The sequence below is a fragment of the Ursus arctos genome, unplaced genomic scaffold, assembly GCF_023065955.2.
Source record: "Ursus arctos isolate Adak ecotype North America unplaced genomic scaffold, UrsArc2.0 scaffold_15, whole genome shotgun sequence".
Classification (NCBI taxonomy): domain Eukaryota; kingdom Metazoa; phylum Chordata; class Mammalia; order Carnivora; family Ursidae; genus Ursus; species Ursus arctos.
In genome coordinates, this window is record NW_026622819.1 from 7,275,109 (window position 1) to 7,299,392 (window position 24,284).

General features: G+C 41.1%; 1 protein-coding gene across 5 annotated transcripts in view; it reads right to left on the reverse strand.

Annotated features, from left to right (window-relative positions):
* Positions 1 to 24,284, reverse strand: part of SEMA5A (semaphorin 5A) — a 477,069-nt gene that overhangs the window by 288,319 nt on the left and 164,466 nt on the right. For all 5 annotated transcript variants that reach the window (XM_057312155.1, XM_057312158.1, XM_057312156.1 and 2 more), the window contains one exon: positions 22,603 to 22,800. In XM_057312155.1, the coding sequence (XP_057168138.1) occupies positions 22,603 to 22,723 (121 nt within the window). In that variant the 5' untranslated portion in view covers positions 22,724 to 22,800. The remainder of the gene's footprint in view (positions 1 to 22,602; positions 22,801 to 24,284) is intronic.

The window sequence follows — 24,284 nt, forward strand, 5'->3', positions numbered from 1 at the left end:
ATAAAGGAAGACCATGTGGCTCTTTTAAGAGAGAAAGGAGAGAAAATGATCACATTAGACCACTGTAACCTCTATCTTTTCTGTGATGGAGGAGTGAGCCATTTCTTTCTTACATGTTGTAAGTTCTAGATAAATACTTAAATGAATTTCTTACTCCGAATTCAAATATGGATTAATCTCTTCCTCTCTTTGCACTATATTCAACACAGATTTCTCAGAATGTTTTGTCCAACTCAGAATACTCTTCCTCACTACATCTGTTCTCTGTCTTGTCTATTCTGTGTGGCCTCTTGCTTGGGCCATATGGATTCTACTTGTATCTCTTACACACCTTGAAATCTGTTGGGGGTCAGTCTATTATATAGGTCTAGGGGCTTAAATTCTGCTTTGATTGTGTCTGCTGACTCACAGAGCCACCCGTCATCTCATTGGTATGTATTCTTTGACTCTTGAGCTCATCTCCAGCAAGAGTTATTCCCACAAGAATCCATGACCCAGAACTATGGAGGCACTACAAGACAGGAGAAGAGAGGAGGCCCTATCAGAGTCTGTGGTTTGGTGTTTATGAGTCCACTGTCAATTTCTTCACATGGGGCTTCTCTCTTGCAAGGACAGTACCTGTTTAGACCCCCTGTGGGAGCCCATAGAGCAGGCTTGGTGTTCCAATTGCTCTTTCAAGAGTCTGATTCCTCCCCATGGCCAGCCTTCTTCCCTCTTCTTAGGGGGCTGATATGTACCCCTTTTGGATTCCCACTTCACAGGTAGGACAGCTCAGTGTGGCTTACAGTATTACACAGAACATTGAGCTTTTGCTCTCCCTGTCGATCAGTACCCCACCATCCACTTCTCCCATCCTCCAGCATGTTTTGAAAACGCAGCCCCCCAGGCATTTCAACATGGATTCCAGACCTGGCTCCTCTTTTTGATACCTGTCCCCTGGGACTTTCCCTCTCTTGCTTTTGGGGCAGCTCTGTAGTTTTTAATGCCATTATATAATGGCGAGGGATTTCTCCCATCCGCTCAGTGTTTTGCTGAAAATCTTTAGTAAGAATTGTCTTCTTTACGTTTTCACATCACATTCTCAGTAACTAGGAATACTACCCCCAGTGAACACAAAGAGACAACTAGCTTGAACGCTATCCCAACATTTTCATGTTGATAAACACTAACATTTAAAATCTTCAGGGAAGAGGTATGTAATTTGAAGTACTACTTTCTACTTAACATCTGACATTTTACAACAGAATTTAAACTACTAAGGTAAATCCCACTTAATCTATCCAAAAAGATAGAACACAAAAACCCAAACGAACACAAAGTTAGTCTACGTGCCCCATAGTTTTGGGATCCAGCCCACACGCAACCTAATCTCTTTACTAAGCCTCCACGCTAGCAGAATCCCAAAAGTGAGGCCATCTCGATGGTTAAGAGCTGAGGTTGAAGCAGAAACTCTTCAGTCTCCAACTCAAATCATAATTTTTATGTGCGAAACCATCTGTGAATGCTTAGAGGAGAGATGATGAGCTGTCCAGAAACCATTCTTCACCTCACCTGGCCCCTGGGGAGTGCTCGGCAGGCTTCCTCAGTGACTGCCCATCATCTAGGCATGGTATTTGGGAATGCACCTCATTTTTTATTTTGCACTTCTATTTATTTTCACATGGCTAAAACACCCCACCGATTCAAGATTCCAGGCCTTGCTAGTACATTTCATTAGAGCAGGATTTTTCATGAGATCTTATAATCACATGAGGTTCTTCAGATATCGTTTTGTTTGTGTGGTTATGTGGCCAGAGGCGTTTGGTCTCAGACTATAAAAGGCATAAGTCCTTCTAATCTACACACGAGCAAATATAGCACACAGGAAATCATTGCAAAGTGCTGATATCATCTTTTCTGTTTTACCCCGTCTGAAGAGGGTTGCTGTCCCATCCACACACATGGGTCCGTTAATGCACTACAGATGATAAAAGCAAACAGAGCCGTCAGGCAGATGTGGTCGTGTGCTGGCTCCGCGCTTAGAAACAGGCCTGCTCCCCTCACCTACCGCAGCATTAGAGGGAGGTCACAATTACATGGTAGGACAGGAAAGGTCAAAAGCAAATTGCTGGGATGAGAGAAGTTCTAGAAGGTCACATGGTTGGATTGGCTGCAAAGTAACTCTAGCACTAGCAAATATTTTTGCTTGGCTTGAAGTCACAGAAAGAGCTATTGCTGCATAATAGAATTACACATCCTCTGGGAGATATCCTTCTCTTACTTGGAGTGTGAAATTCTTGGCAACAGCAACAGAAGCTTCACATAGGTAGGGAGGCAGAGGAAACCCAGGGCGTCCGAGAAGTAGAAAACATACTGCGGACGGAATATTACTCAACCATCCTACCCCCGCTTCCCACCCTACGCCAAGCAGGGGTTCCATGGTTCTGGCCAAGAGATGCAGACTGGCAAAGGGTCATTGCTCGGTTGCAACAAAAACAATTTTTCATTCATGCAATGGGATGGTCAAATCAAAAAATAACATAGACTCAAAAGGCATCTCAAGTGGCCAGAAAACATGGGGTATATGGAAGTAGTCAGGATGTGAGGCAGGACATGGCTAGGAGACACAGTTTTTCATCGGTTGCTTTAAAAAAAAAAAAAAGTTGCTTAAAAAAACTGGGGTGTTCAGGTTTGCCTCGGGGGGGAAGGGGAAGTCTTAAATAAGAACAGTAATGATAAACACATGCAAAGTTCACTATAACCTTCCCAATTTTTCTATCACTGCTGTGCACATTAAACTTTCTCATAGCAGACATCTTTAACAACCAACTATGTAAATTTATTATTTCCATATGTTCTTCCCTTTTTATCCCCTAAATTCCAAACGTTGCTCTCAAGAGCTTTTCAAAAGCTGAATTAAATCAGACAAGACATTGAACAATTTTGCGCAGACACTTTTGAGATTGAAGAATTTATATCTTATAAATGGTGTGAATAATACATTTGGACCTTAATACAAACTTATTTTATAGCCTTGCATGAAATTCCTACTACATATCTATATCAGTCAGGCTTCACAGGTCTAGATGAATTTTTTTCATAAGAAATTTTCACTGTAGGAGGACTACTTGTATTCACAAGGAACAGCCTGATAGAATTTTAAAGCTTTCCCAGTGAGAGATGGCTTGTTTTTATAATCCCCCGTGGGAAAAAGGGCGTAAGAGGTTTCAAATAAACAGCTTTTCAACATCAACTCACAGTTAATAGGACTAAAGATAGAGCAAGATTAAAATTATAGGAGGGATGAATTCTTTTGTACCAGTTTTCATATTACATAATGATAATTTCTACAATTTTATGACATGAGTTCCTTCAAAACATACTTCGTCATTCTCAAAGACAGTCCAGTTCCAATCGCCCATTTCAGGAGACTCAAGCACCAACAGATCTTTCTATCCTCTCAGACTTTCATGAATCATTTTAAAATTTCAAGTTATCCAACAATATTTCTTTTAAAATATGAGAAAATACATAATTGGGAAATTCTTGCTCTTCTTCATGGTATCTCAGACACATCTGGGGACAATCTGCTAGGGGTACATTTTCTGCTTCTTATCAGTAGAGTGTCCGGTTAGTTACTCAATCAAAAATGTACTGAATGTTCATTATTCAGAAAGAACCCTGTGTGAAGCACAAGGTAAGAGTGTACACACACTCTGTTTATCAAGCAGGGTTTTAAAATAAAAAGAGACATATTCCACGAAGCATATGAATATTCACGGGGCAGACACACCAGAAACAATTACACAGCTGTGCAGACAAGGGCAGCTGCCCACCAGTTCTTCGTTGCCAACGGAACCCAAACTGGGTTCAACAGCAGGGGCCGGGACAAGAGTAAGGGAAGCAACGTCTCCTATACAGAACCAAATATAAGAGGGTAGCAAAAAAAACCTCAGTGCTATAATATTTTAAGGTAATAGTTTTTACAGTCCACATTAATGCCAAAAAACCCCATGATGAACAAACTAGCAACATTCTCAATGAAGACAATGGCGCTCTAGTAGGGCTCACTCAACAGGAGACTATATTAATCCTGTCTTCATTCAAAATCCGTTTAGTGTGCTCATCATGGATTCTTTTTGTCATTAACACTGATCTTGTTTAATATTGCATTATATAGATGTATACACACACACACACACCGTGTTTATCTTGACTACGGAGTTTTTTAACTTCTTAAATTTGCATCCAAAGTGAGTTCCTCACCTCCCCCTATTACCAGGCCTTGTGGACTCAGGGGTTAAATCATGATTTTTCCCACTGTCATTTGCCAGACACTTCCTCTCCCCTTGTACCTAGAGGCAGGCCTGTGACACGGCTCTGGCCACTTCCATGTAAACAATTCTGAACACTGGTTTCCATGAAAGATCTTGCTTTTGTTGCTGATTCCTGATACGAAACACATGAGTAAAGAAGTTGGTTATCCTGCCTCCTCCCCTCACTGCCTGACTTTGAATGCCGCCAGCTGCCATCCAAACATGAAATATAACAAAAGTGAAAGCCAATCGCCGCAGGTTGACTAAGCAAAATGATGGAGCCCGGGTCCTTGCTGACACTGCCCAGCTCCTGAACCAGCCTCGACAGCCCAGTTCTGTACTTCTAGTTGGGGAGCAATAAACAGCCTTCAAATTTAAGTCACTATTAGGTCGGTTTTCAGTTCCTTGCAAGCCATGATATTTCTAGTGGATGCCCTAAGCTTAACAGCGAGCTTTCAGAGTAAGTTCCTAAACTTCACTGCATTGATGACTAAAATGTCTATTAACATTTCATCTCTGAATTGTTTGCTTCTAGGTATCAAGAAAACCTGCTAAATCTAGTGGAATATGAATCTAACCTTTTTATATGTTAATTAATTACAAAAATGAAAGGTCAAACCATTCGTCACATAAAATATATTAATGTTTCCTGCTACAGGTTTGTGATAAAAATGTTGTCAATGTCAACAGTGTCAACAGAAATCTCAATTTCCATTTTGCTCTTGTAACACAGAATGTTAGTGTGTTCTGGCTTGAGGATTAAGAGACGGAGTCTCCTTGAGGAGATAAAGAAGGTTCCAAAGGTCCCTTGGCCTCCCCTATTATCCTACTTTAATGGGCAACAAAATCACCAGTGTGGTAAAGTCTTTGATAGAAGACCCCAATGCACTCATTTTCCACTTAAAGAAATGGAGACCAAAACAAAAGACAGTAAGAGATTCCTTTTACATCAGAGAAGTAGTTAATAGCAGAAGTATAACAATTACGCAGTTCTCCTCTTCTCAGCCCCATTTTCTTAAAATATGAACCATGAGGCTTTCCAAAAAACTGACTCGGATGGGATGCCAGGACCCAAGAGCCTGAGTAGATGCGGGAACGACAGCCTACACCAGGAGATATTATTCAGTGCTGGAGGCCAAAGGCCCATATGTGGATGGTCCAATACAGTCCTCACCACCAATAGATGACTATTTATATTTTAATTTTACCTAATTAAAATAAAGCAAAATTAAACATTCATTACTTCAGTTACACTAGTAACATTTCAGTTCTCGAAAGTTACACATGGCTAATGGCTACCATATTTTCCAGGACAGAATATAAGCATTTCCATCATCACAGAAAGTTCTATTACACAGAGCTCTGTTATACTAATGGGTCCTCTTATTGCCCCATTTCTTATTGTAGAAGTTGGGAGAAGTAAATGACCATGTATAGAAAATCAACCTTGAAAAGGAAAAAGAAGAGTTGTATGATTGTATTACAACCAAAAGTACTAAATGTATGTTTCTCATGTTTCTTCTCTCTGGTTTTAATAGCTAATTCCAAGAAGTGTTTAATTTAAAAAGTTACCTACAAATCAGCAATTTTCAGATGTGATGACATCTTTTCAAAGTACACACGAGTCAAAAATATATTCCTCCAAAGATTACCATTGAGCAGAATAGTATTTGAAAGAGAAGCTTTCTATATAAGTAACTTCTCTTACATTAAGTTAACCAGAACTATGGGTTTCTTATCTCTTAATGTAACTTTGGATTAAAAACCTTAATGATTAAACAGTTTATGTAGCAGGTTTTTCATTAAAGACCTGCATATCTTAGATTTTAAGTAGCTTTGCTGACGCATACACACACACACACGCACACACACACTTTATTAAATGTTGCATGACATATTATTTATAATTATCTTTCTCATTGTAAAGTTCTCACATAATGCTTGGCCTTAGTGCCAAGGAAATGCAGAAGTATTTTGACAAACTCAAGCTATTTCTTAGGTAATTTGATTACTGGCTCCTACATTCTTGATAAGTCCGTGCTTCTCCATTAGAGTTGGAACTTGTTTTTTTTTTAAATAAGCTTCACTAAGGTATAACTGAGACACAATAAATTTACTCATTTAAATCCAACAACTTTAAACAAATGTATAAACTCTGTCACCACCACTTTAATTGTGATATAAAATACTTGCAGCAACTCACAGGATTTCTCGTGAACCTTTGCAGTGAATTCCTACCCTACCTGTGCCCAGGCAACCATTAATAAATATTCTGTGACCTTAGTTTTATCTTCTATAGAATGTCACATACTGAGATAATACAGAAGATGTAGTTTTTTGTATCTGGAATCTTTCACTTAGTATAATACTCTGGAGATTCATCCATCGTCTCTATCAGTATTTTGTTTCTTTTCATTACCCAGGAGTATCTAGTTCACGTAACCAATTTGTCCACTGCCACTGACGGACTTTTAGAGTTGTTTCCAGGTCTTGGCTAGTAAGAATGAAGCTGTTATGAACCTTTGCATGCAAATCTTTCTGTAGACATTATCCAACACTTCATTACCTTTGGGCAAATACCTACGAGCAGGTTTCCTGGGAATTTACGGTAAGTGTACATTTAACTTTTGAAGCAACCTTGTGTTTTTCCAAATTGGCTGCACCATCTTGAATTATCAACAGCATAGTGTAAAAGGTCTAGCTCCACCACATCCTTGCCAATGCTTGGAACTATCAGTCTTTTAATTGTAGTCTCTCTGTTGCACATGTGGAGGTACCATACCATGGCTGTCATTAGTATTTTTCAAATTGTCTAACAGCTCTAGGCCATTTCTTAAAATTCGGATTTTCTTATTAGATTGGAAGAATTGCCTTATATATGCTGGATATAAGACCTTTCATGGATACATGTTCTATAATTATTTCTGGCTTGCTTTTCCTTATTCTCAATGGTAACCTTGAAGAGCAAATATTTTTAAATTTGATGTGGTCTAATTTAGACAAAAATATGTATATGCTTTCTGTGCTTTTTTTATCCTAATAAATCCTTGCCTAATCCAAGGTCTCAAAATTTTCTTCATAGGCTTCCTTCTAGAAGTTTTATAATTATAGCTCTGAACTTTAGGCCAATGATCCATTTCAGTCCTTCTTTGCATATGAGATGTCCAATTTTTTCCAGCACCATTTGTTGAAGGGACTATCATTTCCTCATTAAATTGCCATGGCTACTTTGTTGAAAATCAACTGACAATATATGCGTGCATCTATTTCTGGTCTCTGCTTTCTGTTACATTGATGTACATGTTTATCCTCGTGCAAACCACATAGTCTCGAATTTAGGTACTGTCAGCCTTCCAACATAGTAATCTTTTCTCAAAATTATTTCAGCTTTTCTAAATCCTTTGACTTTCCATAGAAGTTTTAAAATCAGCTTTTTGATTTATACAACAAAAGCACAATAAGATTCTGATTCAATTTGCATGACCCTATAGATTGAAATGCATATGATAGAGCCGAATTGATAACTTAACAACACTGAATTTCTGATTTATGAATATTTCTCTGCATTTGTTTAGGTCTTTTTAATATTCTCAGGAATGCTTTTGCAGCTTTCAATGTTTCGCTCCTGCACATATTTAGCTAAATGTAAATGTCATATTTAAGATGCCACTATAAATGATAAAACTTAATTTCAATTTCTAATTATTAGTTGGTAATATATCATAATGCAATTGAATATTTTTATAATCACTTTGTATCTTAAAATCAGGAGCTCACTTATTTGTTCTAACAGTTCTTTTTAAACCATTAATTAGGATGTTCTTATAATCTTGTTTGCAAAAAAGAAAAAGAAGAAGAAAAAAAGAAGTCAACTTTAACTCTTCCTTTCTAATCTGTATGTCATTTGTTTATTAAATTACTTCCATTATAATTTTTATCTATTATTACCTTTCTCAGTAGTTAGTACAGTGGTAACTAAACGTTACACTAGAAATGGAAAGAATGAACATCTTTGAGGGGAAAGCATTCAGCCTTTCACCATAAAGTATCATGTTAGATTTCAATTTTTTAAAGTTGCCTTTTGTCAGGTTGTAGGTAATTTTTACTCCTAGATTTTTTTATCATGAATGTGTGTTAAACTTTATCAAATGATTTTTCTATATCTACTGAGGTAATTTTTTTTCAAGATTTCACTTATTCATTTATTTTATTGAGAGAGTGCAGGCACGAGCAGAGGGAGGGGCAGCGGGGAAGGAAAGGAAGAGGGTAAGAATACCAAGCAGACTCTGCCCTGAGTGCAGAGCCCCACATGGGGCTCGATCTCAGAACCCTGAGATCATGACCTGAGCCAAAACCAACAGTCAGATGCTTAACTGACTGAGGCACCCAGGTGCCCTGAGAAAATTTTTTTTAAATTGGTCAGTTAATACATTGATTTACACTGACTGATTTTCAAGTGTTAAACTTTGAAACCCCACGCAATCTTGCATTTATGGGATAAAACCCAGTTGGACATGATATATTATCCTTCTTTCAAATTACCAGATTCAACTGCTAAAATGCTATTAAGGATTTTTGTGCCTATGTTAGTGAGAGATAATGGTCTGTAGTTTTATATTTTGGAATGTCTTCTCTGGTTTTGGTAAGAGAGTAATGATGACTTCTTTTAAAAGCTGAAAAGTGTTGCAACCCATTCTACTCTGGAAGAGTTCCAACCTCCTCTACACTGGAAAAGTACAATGGGTGTCTTTTTTTTCTTTCCTTAAATATTTGTCAAATTCACTATTGAAGCCATCTTGGTTTGAAGTTTTCTTTGTTGTAAGATTTTTAACTATAAATTGAATTCCTTTAATGGATATTAAATTATTCAGATTATCTGTCTCTTCTTAGGTGAGCTGGGATAGACTGAATCTTCAAAGAATTTGCCCATTTCATCTCAATTGTCGAATGTACTGGCATAAACTTGTTCACTGTTTTCTATTATTAGCCTTTTTAGTTCTGTGGGCTCTGTAGAGATGTCTCCTCATCCATTCCTAATATTGACAAATATGTCTTCTCTCTTGTTCCTAAGCAATCTGGTTAGAGACTTATTGATTTTGATGGTCTTGTTAAAGTGTTAGCTTTTAGTTTAATTGCTCTTCATTATAATTTTCCCCTTAACTGATTTATCCTCTTATCTTTATTTTATTCTTCTTCCTGTTCATCATAGATTTAATTTGCTCTTTTTATACTTCCCTAAGATCCCAAAATCATTGATAAGATCTTCCCCTACCTCTAATACAAGCAAATAATGTACAAATTCCTCCCTAAGCTCTGCTTTAACTGCATCCCACAAACTTAGATAAATTGTATTTTATTGTCACTCAGATGAAAATATTTTAGAATTCCCCCCTTGATTTGGTCTTTGACCTGTGAGTCACTTAGAATTATATTGCTTAAAAGTCCAACATAATTTTCCATATATCATTCTGTTATTGACTTTTAGTTTGATTCCTATGTGCTCATAGATCACACAGGCATGATTTCAGTCCTTTTACATGTACTGAGACTTGATTTATGCTGGTCTATGTTTGGATTCCCCATCAATGTACTCTGCCTTGGAAACTACTTCCAGTGAGCTAAGGCTATAATAGGACTCATTGTATTTATTTCCATTGTCTAAGTAATTACAATTCTGCTCTGCCCTCCGCCTACTGTCCACTGTCTGACAATGTAGTTCCTAATATTTTGTCTGGTTTTCTTGTTTACAGCAAGAGGGTAAATCAAATCCCATGTTTCCATTATGGCTAGTTGGTAAAGTCCCATATATCATTTTTCATCTTAAAAATTAAAATCATCTGTTTACCAACTTGGTCGAACAATAGATATATATGACAGAAGCTCTCTGACAGTCTGTATACAATTTCTAAAATTAGTATTAGATATTATGGTTAAAGAGCCTAACATGAAAGAAGAAGCCACACACACATTCATGTGTTTTGCTCTGGTTTGCATTTTGAGCCCCCAAACTAATGAATTTGGATTTCAGATTTATACCTTGATTCATGAATTTATCATGTAAGCTTTTGTTTCCCCACTATGAAATGGAGGATTTATGATTTCCATGCTGGGGCTTTATTTTTGTAGATATGCTTCTTGAAAGTGGGCCTGACCCTTTGGAATTAAGAAATAAAAGCATGCAAATGAGTTCTAAATTTTACTGAATTGTGCTTACATTATTCTAGCCCATTTTTTTAGATTCAGAAAATGTTTAAATCTGATTTGAACCATTCATGTAATGCTTTGAAATTTTCCCTTTAACTTCCAAATGAGACGTTCTCAACATACCTTTGCATTATCCAGTGATTAACATTAAAACCCAGACAAAAGTCGCGAAGACCAAATATTCAGATTTCTTGTTCACTTCATCACTGCTAGTTCCTCAAATTACTGTGCCTCAAAGAGTTTTCAAAGCTTGCTAATAGTTAGGAGTGCTATATGAGTGCTACCCTTAAGCTCAAAGGCAGCTAACTTTAATGTCAGATATACTGACAGCTGGCACTGTAGGTCTTTGTACTTCCACAGACACACAAACACACACAAACTCTCATTTCCCTACTCAATAATCTTAAAAAGGTGGTATTATCATCCCTATACTTTTAAGCGGTAATGGAGGCACAGAATTATCAACGTGCCCAAGTTCACACATTTACTAAGTTACAGGACACAAACCCAAAATCTTATCTCCTGGGCATACTGCTCTTTCTACTCAACAGCTGGCTAATAATGATCTCAATTAAGGGGGCAAGATCAACTTCTGAGATTTGTCCTTTTATATATAGCAACCTCATACAGTACTGTTTCTTACAAGTCACTAGGGCAATTCTTTCCTTAGCCACTGTTCAAGGGATATTCATATTCAAATTATACAACATGCCCCACAGTCCTCCAAAGTATCTGACCATTCATCTACCGAATAGTTCGCTGCTTAGACCGACCCCAGTCTAGGCTTAGAGATTCTGCGGCCCTTCAACACCTGCATATTCCTCTCCTGCTAATATTAATATTGGCCTCCTGCTTCTTGGTGTTCAGAGCCACGTCTCTAGTTTTTAGCCTGTTAGGCCACCATGGAAAGAACTTTTCCTTCATTTGGCTCCTACGACATCTCTGAATTTCCCTTCTCCATTTTATCTGCTGTCTCGTCTCTCCAAACCTTACATACTGAATTACTCCAGGGCTCACTCATTACACCTCTTCTCCTTTCTACATACACTCTTTCCCCTAGAGAGCTCAGCCAGACTTATAGATTTAAATGCTATCTGTATGTTAATAACTCCCAAATGTCCCCCTCCAGCCAAGACGGCTCCCCAGATCTCCAGACTTGTATATGCAACTATCTGACATTTCCACCTGGACAACGAAGAAGCATCTCAAGCTTCATGTGCCCCAAACTGAGCTCCAATACTCTTTCCATATGTGCCCGCCTTACACCCTTCCTCATCATCCACTCTTCCAGTTATTCAAATCAAAACCCTCGGAGTCCCTCTTGCTTTTCTCTTTCTCTCACAGCATATACACATTCTGCAAGGAAATACTTTGAACTTGACTTGCAGAACACAACCACTGCTAACACCCTCTCCAAGCCATCGCCACCTCCAACCTAGATTATTCACCAGCCCCCAATCTGGTCTCCCAGTCCTCCTTCCCACCCATCGACCTGTAATTCGCTCCATCCTTAGCAGCCAGCACAATCCTTCTAAGTCATGTTAGATCACATCAATCCTCTACCACAAATCTCCCAGTGGCTTCCCATCCCACTCAAGATAAAAACCAAAATTCTTAAAGGCCCTATAGGATCTGGTCCCTATTATCCTTCTGAGCTCATCTCCATTACTCTGCCCCCAAGATTCACTTCACTCTGGTCATTCTAGCCTCCCTGCTATGACTCAAACCTACCAAGCATGATCTTACCCCAGGGCCTTTGCACTTGCCCTTCCCTCTACCTGGAACACTGTTTCCTCAGTTATCCCCATGGCTTGGCCCTCACAACCTTTAAGTCTAGACTCAATGCCTCCAGCTGTATGCCTCATAATCCATCCAGAGGAAAACAGAAACCACCCCAGATAGCTCAAATAGAAAAAATTAAACATAGGCAATTCATTGCAAAGACAATACAAAAACTGAAAAAGCAAAAGGATGAAGGATTGGACCTGAGAAAGCCAAAAGGAAGAATGCATGACCCACAGAGATAAGCAGCTCAAACCCAAGTGGGAACTGCCAGAAAGCACTGCCTCACTCCTCGGCTGCACTCAGCTACTGGAGGCATAAACGCGACCTTCCCTATTCCTCTCCAGCTCCTGCTGCCTCTTCCCATTCAACATCCCAACAGGAGCCCCGCTGGCACAGGAGCCTGAGAAATCTTTCAGACTCCCGACCAGTCACACAGAGCAGAATAAAAAGGGGCAAGTGTGTGTCTGAGATGCAACAGGTAAATGTCAGGCACTCCTGGTTACCTTGATGAAATTTCAGGACCCCTCCCATCCTGAACTCATTCCCTGCTTTCCATTTCTCCTCAGCCCTTACGTCACCCACTCCGCATTATACCATCTTATTCTTGCCTGTTTCCCCTCATAGTACGTAAACTCCGTGCACACCAAGACTGCCACCTGTTTTGTGTATTGGGGTAGCCCCAGTGACCGGAACCAGCGCATAACAGGCGCTCCATACATACTGATCAAATTACTAACAAACTGGACCCTGTTTTTACCTTCAAACAAGCAGAAGCTAAAACGCTCTGTGTGCTGAAGCCAGGGAATAGAGTGGCACAAAAATCAAAAGTACAAAGGAGAATGACAGCCGTTAATCGTTCATCTGGGAGCCCCCACGAGCACTCTGCGAGCCTGGCATCAGGGTCCCACTTCACTGATTTTATTTAACAGGGTCTGTGGTCTCTCTAACATGCAGCCCAGAGGTGCTTTCAAGGTGGGACTGATCAAACAGCTTCCCCACAACTTTGTCGCCCCGCGGATCGGAGGAATGCATTCATCCCGACACAGCACGCAACGTTGTGCGACACGTGTGAGCAGGCTCTGGGAGACCTCCGCTGAGCCCCATGAGGGAAATGGGAAAGCAGAGGGGAAGTTAAGGAATAACTCCTCCTATAAGCCAGCGTCTATTTCTGGACCTTCTTCACTCCACACTAAGAAAGCTTCAGGAAGCAAAAGGTTAGTGTGATGATTAAGTTAGTAAACAAACTAAATTTAGAAACCTCGATGGAGTCCTTTCCATGTCATCAATATTCTAGGTCATCAATAACAGAAAAATGTCAGCACTGCTGCGGGCCGGAGCTGGCATAATGCTTCGTCTCTCCAACGTAACTGCGGCTGCTCCCCTTGCCTTTGATATTACGGGAAGACAAGAGAACCAAGATCCAAGAACACTGCCTAATTAAAACTTTATTCACTCTTTATTTACTCATCAACTGTTACTTCATATATAAAACAAGGATAAGATTTTTCTCTGCCTTCAGTGTGACAACAAATGAAGGGCCCACTTCATGCTTAAAAAGACTAGAATATGCTTACAGATAAATAAAACATAGTAACATACCATGAGGCCAAATGAAGTGACTGCTTTAAATCAGAATCCTGACAATAACGTTACAAAATCTTACTCCCCGGTTTGAGTGCAATCACATTGCACTACCTCACTTATAAGGTATTCCATTTGTAGCTTAAAATAATAGAAACTATTTCCCCGTCTAGACAAATCAATCAAAAAACTTGAAATTCTATCTCGAGATACAATATAGATGTTCAACCTTATATGTTATTTCATTAGTGGCCTTAGAACACAAAAAATAATACAGAGGTTATTAAGAATTCTCAAACCTCAATATATCATTTTCATCAGAACCCAATCGTGATTTCTAAAAAAAAAAAAAAAAAACCGACTACAGGGACTCTCTCAGCTCTCATTAGTCAAAGACCAATAATGACACTGAAGTTCAATGTAGCGGGGCGCCTGGGGTCTCAGTCGGCTCAGCGTCTGCCTTCGGCTCAGGTCATGTTCCTGGGGTGCTGGGATGGAGCATGAGGCTCCCTGCTCAGTGGGGAGTCTGCTTCTCCCTCTACTTCTCCCCCTGTTCATGCTCTCGTTCTCAAATAAAGAAATAAAGTTAAACAAAACTTCAATGTAGGTGTTGGAAGCAAATCACCCAGTGAGTAACACATGGTTTTACACGGCATTTCTTCTAACACCTATGTGCCCTCATGAATGATCATGATAGACCTACATTCTAGAGTTGAAAAGCTGTGCATTGTTTAAATATTCCATTCTTCAGATAGCACACTAGCAACAGACTTGAAAATAAAAAATGTATTCCCAAACGCAGTTTTTAATGTACAAAACAGGCAGGGTGCCTGTGCCTTAGCGGCTCTGCTTGCAAATAGGTTGGAATATTTTGCCTGTGTGATTCTGACAGTACATTATATGAACCATTCAGTCATACGCATCATAACAAAAGTCAAATTATTTATGGAACCAAGACCTTGTAAGGATCCATAAGAACACTCTCCCTCCCCAAATAAACTCACAGGAGGCTAACTCATATCCTGTTATGAAACCAGAAAGAATCACACTTGGCTTATGTAGGTTTTACATTTTACAAAGAAAAGCATGGCCTTCAAGACAGTTTTCAACAGTTAGCAGTGTCTCACTATACCGATACTCTGATCGGATTCATATGAAAACAGTGAAACTAAACATTAAGATGAATTTCATACGATCTATTTTTAATTAAAATAAACTTTCCTAATTCTTCCTTGGAGAAAGTACGCCACTGTCATACCATCACATACATTTCTGATTTATTTATAAAAGTCAAATGGCAGATCTGAGACTAGATGAACAGGGAGAAACACTCGAAGCAATTTTAATCCAAGCTTAGATACTCAAAGACTGTGAAGTCTCAAAAATCTTATGGGAAACAGAACTCATCTCCTGTGGCCCTTCCTGTAGGGATGAGGGTCCAGGCCCCAGAGAAGGGGTACGACCCAGCCAGGACTGACTGGGGCACTGGACCCCAGAATGCCAAAACCTACAGAGGAGAAATGGAGCACCATGGGACACCACGGAACTGTGGGACACTCATGGGCTGGGGGACATGCACGGGGCTGGGGGACACATGGCGTCATGGCACAGAAACGAGTCCTTTGGCTCCCTTCCGGCATCCCCATCCTTGGGCCTTGGAGGGTAACTGAGGCTGCCCAGGCTACGCTTTCCTCGGCCCCATGGGGAGCACATGGCATAGAGAGCAAGGCAGTGGTCTCAGGGAAGGTGAGAAGCCATGGGAGGAGCGTAACTGGTGCGACGATGGGCAGGAGTGGTGGCTAATGGGGAGGAAGGACATGTGTACCTGGCCACCTTACAGACGGGTAGAAAGACAGCCTCTCTCAGAGGTGGGAAGAGACTGCGGCTCCCAGTAAGTGAGGGTAACGAAGACAGTTACAAAATATGTCCTAGATTATCATCGCCAACATCTAACAAAGCAATGCTTCTAACACACGCACACACACACGCACAAATACAATGGGATATAACTATATGATTCAAAATAAAGATGCAGGATTTGTGAAAAATATTTATACCGTGACATGAGAATAGAACCCAGGTTCAAAATCCTATGTTGTACCCTTTCCATTTTGGTTCCTTCAGTCACCTAGGACTACACGTGCCGATGAAGACGGTAGTTTCAAGGCAAGGGCCAATGCCATTCCCAGGCCTGTCCCGGGATGGCCCAAGCTTGAACACCCGTTTTGATTCCCTCAAATGCCCCTCCCAAGATCAGGGGCCAAATGTTGCTAACCCTCTATGAAGCATTCCTACAACTCTTTCCGAAGTTCCAAAACAAATCTCTGGCCAATCGGTGAGTCGGTAAGTAGGAAGGCAACCAACAGGAGCACCCAGCAGTCAGAGATCAAGATCTCAGGGACCCGAGAGTGGAATTCCTAGTGCCTTGCCTGATTCTGCCGACAGGAGGAATCTCAGTAATCATTACTGTGAGCCCTGCCAGCTACGGCACTGGAGAGAGGCTTCCAGATTAGTCATGATATCCAGGCTCTGAGGCAAAGAAAGCCTAAGTGTGGCATGACACCCCACTGGTGGTCTTCCTCTGCCGACTGTGAAATTGTTCCCCATAAACCAATTCCTATAAGTAGAGCACACTCTCAAGAGCCAGCGTGCTGGGTAAACTTTAATCAATAAACACACAAAGGCAGAATGTGGCACCATTGCCTTAAGTGGACATTAAACATTTAAGACTCATTTCAGAGATGGTTATGAGACTCAGTAAGCATGCTGAGAAACACGCAGTCTTGAAGGTTCACTATTTTTTCCCTCTTTATTGGAGCAGACATTTAAGCAAACGACAAGGACAGAAGTGTAAATGGTGTGTCTGCAACGGGTCAGGATGTTTTAGCAGCCCCTCCACAATCAAGGATAAATATTCCAGAACATGCAGTCAAAGGAGTCACCTTGCAAACACAGCAAGTTGTTAGAGTGTGTTGAGCAATGAACTCTGCTAGACAAGAGAAGCCCACGGTGGCAAATATTTTACCTAGGATGAGGGGAAGAAAAAGATCCTGCCAGCACCTTCTGCCTACCCAGGTAAATCGAAGCAAAACTTCAATAAAACGTGCTTCGTTGTATCCAGAAGTGACTGTAGCATCTGGTCCTCTTCATTACGAGCGTCTTGTGCAGAGTGAATCCAATGTGTCACACTAAATCATGAAGTTTTAAGTGTACGCAAAAATAAAGATTTTAAAAGTCAAGATTATCCAGTCCTGCCTTTCTTTCTCCAGCGTTCCATCCTGCTTTCTCAAATGTTCTCGTAGAGTCGCACTTTACACACAAGTGTTCACGTGGCACCCCAGTGGCCACCTGCTCAGCTGTAACATGAGCCATTTCAAGGACTAGCTGGGCTCCTGACAGCACCCAGGGAATCTCTGGTGTATATTGCGATTAACAGCCTCACCCCTTCTTCAGAAAAGCACTTCCTCCCTAAAGCCCCCACGCTCCTGGCCGATGGCCTGTCTACTGCTTCTCAGCCGAGATGGAGACATGGAGGTCCTCAGGGAACCCCTCCCCTTGCAGCCACCCCCACCCGCTAACGTTCCTGCATCCTGGGTGTCCCAGCCTCCCTCCCTCCAGACTCACTGGAGGTGGGGTCTGCTTCCTGTAAGCTAATCTTCCACCTGTGCCCAGTATCCTATCTCCTCCTACGGCCCCGGGGACTCTGTCTAATCAATTCTCTCCTCCTCTCTTCAGCCTCTTCCTTCACCTGGCCTTTCCCCATCACCACTTAAGGATGATTAAGTAACGCTCTCTTAAAAGCTGTCCCCTGCTCTCACATCCCTGCTGGCTGAGTCAATAACTGTCTCCTTTTATATCTCCTTCTTCACCTCACATTTGTTTCTCTGCTCATTACCATCTAGTTTCCTCCCCCAGCACTGCCCTGAAACTGCTCTGATATATGTCACTGGTTACAGGTTTAATTGTGTCCCCCCCAAAAAAGATCCATTGAAGGCCAAACCTTAGTATCTGTGGATGTGACCTTACTTGAAAAGAGGGTCTTTTCAGATATAATTAGTTAAAATGAGATCATGCTGGGTGAGGGTGAGCCCTACATCCAATATGACCAGTGTCTTTATAAAAAGAGGAGCAGACAAAAAGACACAACCACGCCGAGAGAATGCCACGGGGGTAGAGACTCAGATAGGAGGGATGTGTCTACGAGCCTGGGAACGCCAAGGACTGCGGACAAGTCCCAGAAGTTAAGAAGAGGCAAAGAAGGATTCTTCCCTAAAGCTGTCAGAGAAAGCATGACCCTGCTGACGTCTTGTTTTGTTTTGTTTTTCTTCTAGCTTCCAGAACGATGAGAGAAGATATTTCTATTGTTTTAAGCTATCCGGTTCGTGATACCCTGTTACAGCAGCCCTAAGAAACTAATGCACAGATCATAGGATTTTCAGGGCTACCCCTAAAAAAGTCCTGGTCAAACCAAGATGAGTCTGTCACTCTGCCCCCTGGCAAACGTCTGCCTCGAATTCTGTATCATCCGATGCTCGGAGGGCTGCCTCTCCCTTCTTGGATCCCATGATGCCTTGCTCTGAGCTAGACAGCCCATCTGATGGCAAAGAGGAACTCAGCTTTCTCAATCTAAAATCATCTTTTTTGATTCCCCTTCTTTATTCCACATGGAATCAGCAGCCAAGAACTTGGAGGTCATACTCAGTGCTTCCTTCTCGCTCCTGTCCTACATCCATGAAATCATCAACACCACCTACGCATTTCTAGAATTCACCTAATTCTTTACATTTCTGCTACCATTCTTTTAGCTTAGTGCCTCATGACTGCTCGCTCTGATCACAGCAGCAACCTCAGGATCAGCTCTCCCTGCTGCCTTTGCCATTCTGAACACGGAGCCTATCCAGATGGGGGGATCTTCTTAAGGGGCCTTCCGATGCCAGACAATAGTGAACCCCTACAAGTACTTTAGCCTCAACTCCCTCCACCTCCTCTCCATAACCTAAGCCAAGATTTCATGACTTACTGTACAGGACACTTGCCAGGGCCTGCTATGCTCCCCTCCCTCACTTCAGGGCTTCTGTCTTGGCTCTTTTCCTCTCCCTGAGACAGCTCTCCATCCATCAGACTCATAAACACCTTCTAACAATCATTTGGGACTCAGCTCTGTTGTTGCCTCATCCCAGAAACCTGTAATGGTTCTCCTAAAACCTGGACTCTCCAGTTCAGATCTCCCTCTCCTGGGCTCCCTCAGCACCCAGCCATGACACCTCTTAGGACCTTTAATAGAATGTAATGAAATGTTCCTTTTGGTTTATATTCCTTGAGATATTCTAAACCCTTAGTGGGGACTGTGGTTTTTGCTCTATCTCCTCAATATTTAGTACAGACTGAGTACCTAGCAGGCACCTGTTACATGTTTATTAAACGTTTGCTCCAACTTAAACATATGCAAGTTAAAATTATGCTGAGAGATCATTTACGAACTATGGGATTAGTCCAAATCCCAAAGAGTGTTAGTACACTCCACAGGAGAGGCTGGTGGGAAACAGATCCTCATATCCAGGGCAAATGAGAAAACAAAATGGCGCAACCTTCATGAAAGAGAATTGGGCAATATCTAGCAAAACCACATATGCATTTACCCTTCGACATCATCCATCCCATGCTAGGAATCCCTTCCAAAGGTACCCTTGCAAAGGATTAAGAGATGTCTGCAGTAGGCCTTACTCATCATAACACTACCCATGACCACAAAGGACAGAAAATACCTTCAACATCTCCCAGTGGGGAGTTGCTGGGTACACCATGGTTCACCACACAGTGGAGAGCTATGTGCTCTGAAAAGGAGCAGCAGGGAGTCCTCCACTAGGGAGTGGACTCCAGGCTATACCACCATGTCAAAAAATGTTAGACAGAGAAAAGAAGCATGGACCATAATATATAAGTAAAAGGTTAGCTGAGTGCAGAAAGTGGGAACAGGATGGAGAACACACAAGTCTAGTCAGTTTCTCTGAACGTTCCTTGCTTTCATTAATGAAACTTTGCAACACTATGTAATAAGGTAAATTTTTAAAATCTAGAAATTTCTAAAATATCTAAAAATCAAAAGGGAAATTAAACAAATGAAATGAACCAGGTTTCGAGTTGGCAGCATAACCACCAAAGAGGAAATTACTCCAAGTGAAGAAATCACTTTAGTTTCCCAAGGACATTGGTAGCCCGAGGACTAAAAGAAGAGAAGCAGATCATCTTACAGCGTTTTCAGTCATCAAAAACGACCAGAGCTGCTTGCCACTCACTCTGAAACAATGCAGAGGCTACAGCAGGAAAAGGCAAAGGAAGGATAGTGCTGGCTGCAGAGACTCGGGATTCTGTGGCCAGGACAAAACGACACAGACAGAAGGTGGAAGAGGTTCGGAAAAGCCCTAGCATCCTGGAGAGGAGCTGAAAGCATCCAGACGAAATTATGATACTTTTTAAAACATTTTTCCTGAAAAGACCTACCACTGGCGACGTCCGTGCTTAAATCAGGTCTACAGAAGGAAGTGGCCTAGAAGAGTCAAGAACATCTTGTTGTCCCAGAGAGTAAGCAAGCTAGCAGAGGCGACCTGGGTTATGTCAGAAGAGCTCAGGAGCCCTCTTGAAAAGGCTTCCATGGGCTTAAAATGAGATGATTTCAAACTGCAATTGCTTGAAATATTTCAAATGTTAAAATCCATATATTAACAATGATGCTAATAACCAAAATAAGGAAATGAAACAAAACAAAAAATAAACATAATATCTTACTTGCTCCCTTTGGAAAATGTTAGAGAACCAACTAACTAGTCTTTAAAAAAACAAAAAAACAAAAATAAACAATGACAACAATAACAACAACAACAAAAACAAACTAGGAAAGGGAAGAAAAGGAAAAAAGCATTAATTCTGACTTTTCTGTATGAGCTGTAGCCTCAGGATATTCAAATAGTTGATAAGGGAAAGTTACTTTATACAGAAATATTCTTGCTGTTAAATGAAGAAAGGATAATAAAATTCGGAAATCCCAGCTTTACACCGTTGAATGAATCGGTAGATTTTGGCCGTGACCATCATCAACTGCCACTTTCACACCTAGAAAGGACCTGCCATCCCCACGAAGGACACGGCAGCATCCATGCCACAGGGGAGACAGAAAGATCCAAATCTGAATCGAAGCCTCCTCTTTTTTTTTTTTTTTTTAAGATTTTATTTATTTATTTGACAGAAATAGAGACAGCCAGCGAGAGAGGGAACACAAGCAGGGGGAGTGGGAGAGGAAGAAGCAGGCCCATAGCGGAGAAGCCTGATGTGGGGCTCGATCCCACAACGCTGGGATCACGCCCTGAGCCGAAGGCAGACGCTTAACTGCTGTGCCACCCAGGCGCCCCTCGAAGCCTCCTCTTGATACTACTATGAATTTACGCAAATATTCGGGACAGAAGAACATTTGAATACCAAGGGGATGCATTTGGCAAAATCCAGACTGTGGGAAACTCTACAGGACACAGAGCTCGGATTTCTTCTGAAATTAATTTGCACAGGGAACAACAACAAAATAGCAGAAGACCAACCAATTGCAGTGTATGAGCTCCATTTAGATCCTGAGTCAACTCAACCTTTAACAGAAAGAGACGCATCAGTGTTCATGAGACCATCAGGAATCTCATAATACTCACTGGATGTCAGATGATTTTATGGAATTGGGTTGGGGCGTTTTTTTTGGCGGGTTTTTTTGTTTGTTTGTTTGTTTTTTGTTTTTGTTTTTGTCTTGCATTTTTGGTCTGATGCAATCATGGTGCTGGAAATTCCCTTTCTTTCAGAGTCATGAACTGAAACATTATAGACCCAATTCTATGATTTTTTGAATTTGCTTCAAAATAATTTGGTGGGCGTGCAGTGAAGCATGTGTGGGGATTTAAAAGAAAAAAAGGCATGCCATGAATTAATAAATGTTGGGTTGGGTGTTCCTTAGACTCTTCTTTCTATTTTTGCAGATATTTGAAATTTTTCATGATATAAAGTTTAAAACATAACAAAACATAAAGCTGTTTATTGGATGAATTATTTAAATATAACGTCAATTATAGTTGGCTTGATAATATAACTATAAGTTCCTTAAGGACAGGGACAAAGACTAATTTATTTTTCATCCTGCAGGCTTAGAGTACCCAGGGTATAGAGAGCCCTAAATAAATTTTGATAAATAAAAGAGAAAAGTGACCAGATATACATACTAATTAATTAATCCTACAGGTCCACTGACATTCTTAAGACATTGAATCAATTCTGTCTGCCATGCAGTGCCAGATAGAGACCGAGGCGGAAGTTTCGTGGTAAGACTAATAAGCCTTTGTTGGGAAACGCTGAAGTGAAGAATTTTCTGTTTTACTTGCTTTTGTTGTTTTTTCTATAGATCACATTTTTAGTCCCTGGTTCAAATGCCTATGAGGCTCGCAGCACCTTTAAATAAAGGCTGCCTCAACCACGGGATTTTCTACCCGTGGTAACCCAATTTTGAATTCTTCTCAAGATCAAAGTGACCAGTTCAGGATAGGAAATTCTTGCAATGGAGGATTCTGTATTTTTGCTCATATTTTGAATGATGTCTAAAACAACAGTCACAGAACGACAGAGCAATAACCAGTGGTACTCTCTGTCACTGAACATGGGAAGTGCATGTAAGTGGTGCCCTTGCAGCCCGGGGGTGCCTGCCCCTCACCTTTATAGGAAATGACCGGGTGCTCCGTTGTCTGGCACTGAGATGCATCTGTTTCCGGCTGGGCGAGTCTCCACCACCCCAGGCTGGAGAAAAGCCACGCAATGACGCAGGTCCCCTTCATGGTGGGCAGATGGCCTTGGACTCCGGGCACTTGTCTTCTAGCCAGAAGCCCGTCTTCCTGTCATGTGGGGCAAGTGCCTAAAACACACAAAAGAGAACAATTAGGTGACCACGAGTTCAGGTTTTCTGGTGGGTGGTCTTTGAGTAAAGCCTCATCTATCTTTAAAAAAGGAGAGCCTCCAAGTGCTTGGGCAACCTACCCTTATCTGGGTGGTATTTCAAATACGTGTGACGATGTCTTGGTAAGACCTCTCTTCCTGCCCATAGTTTTATGAAATAACCCTTTTATTATAAAAGGAGAAATGTTCAAGTTTAAGCTGCACCGAGTCAATACTCCTGAAGAAAGCAGTTTAATAGTTGTGACTGCTAATGGTTTTTCCCTTGGAATAACTTCCTCGCCCCCCCATCTAGTACAGACCTATATGTGGAAACCCTGAGGATCCCTGTCCTTCCCTTTTTGACATCCAAAGTCTCCGTTTAATAATGCCATGACCCTGTCTTTTCCCGATGACCTGACTGATACTATGCTACCCAACTCTTAAAAACTGCCCATATTTGGTGAATTTATCCACTGAAATTTATAGATGACCTGCTGCAAAGTTTCTGGCTGGACATCCAGGCTACATCAACTAAAACTCCATAGTGAGCACCTACAGGGTAAAACAAAATTGCTAGGCTGGGAGCTGGGAGACTTTAAAGATTATGAATAATTTAGAAGATTAATAAGCTTTAAAATAAGATGGGCTTGTACAAATAACTGTAAGCTAAGTTGTTAGAAAGCCGTGGAAAGGGGCAGGCGTGCTTTAGGACTTAGGAGAGCACTACCACTATTTAGAGGAACTCAAGGTGTGTCCCGTAGGAGCTCACGTTTGAGGTCCACACTGAAGAATAAAGAGGTTCAACAGATGGAGGATTCTGGAAGTGCATTTCATGCCAAGGGAAGGGGATGAAGACGTGCTCCTGAGGAAGGAGGTGCCAGGAACGGTCTGGGGAATGGTTTCCCATACTTGAGCCAGATCCCAGGAGATAAAAAGGAGAGTTAGTGGGAAGCAATTTAGACAGGGGGCTGGGTTAAGATCTGGAAGGGGCTCTACACCAAGGTCTGAGTTCTCCATTTCTATTCAACAAGCCACCATGGTATAGTTACTGCTGAAGAGACGTAAAAGGTTGTTCTCAGAATAGAGTATGCAGGAAATTGGATAGAGGAGAGCATAAAGATAGAGAAGTTAATTTGAACCTACAGCAACTACACAGAAGAAAAATAAATGAAGCTGTGACATCAAGTGTTATCGATGTGAATAAAAATTCACGCAAGCATGGCAAACATGTGATGGATAAGGGGACGTAGGGCAAATTAAACATGGCCACGGCTTCTTCAACCCAAGAAAGCGGGTTTTATGCCGGTTCTCTTGAAACTGGATTGGCTCTAACTGCTTTGTTCAGTCGAATTTAACTGAAGTGATGGCATGCTAGTTTCCAAGCCCAGACCCTAAGAGCCTGGCAATTTCCACCTCCTGTCTCTTAGAGCACATTCTGCCAAGAAACCAGATTGTAAGTCCAAC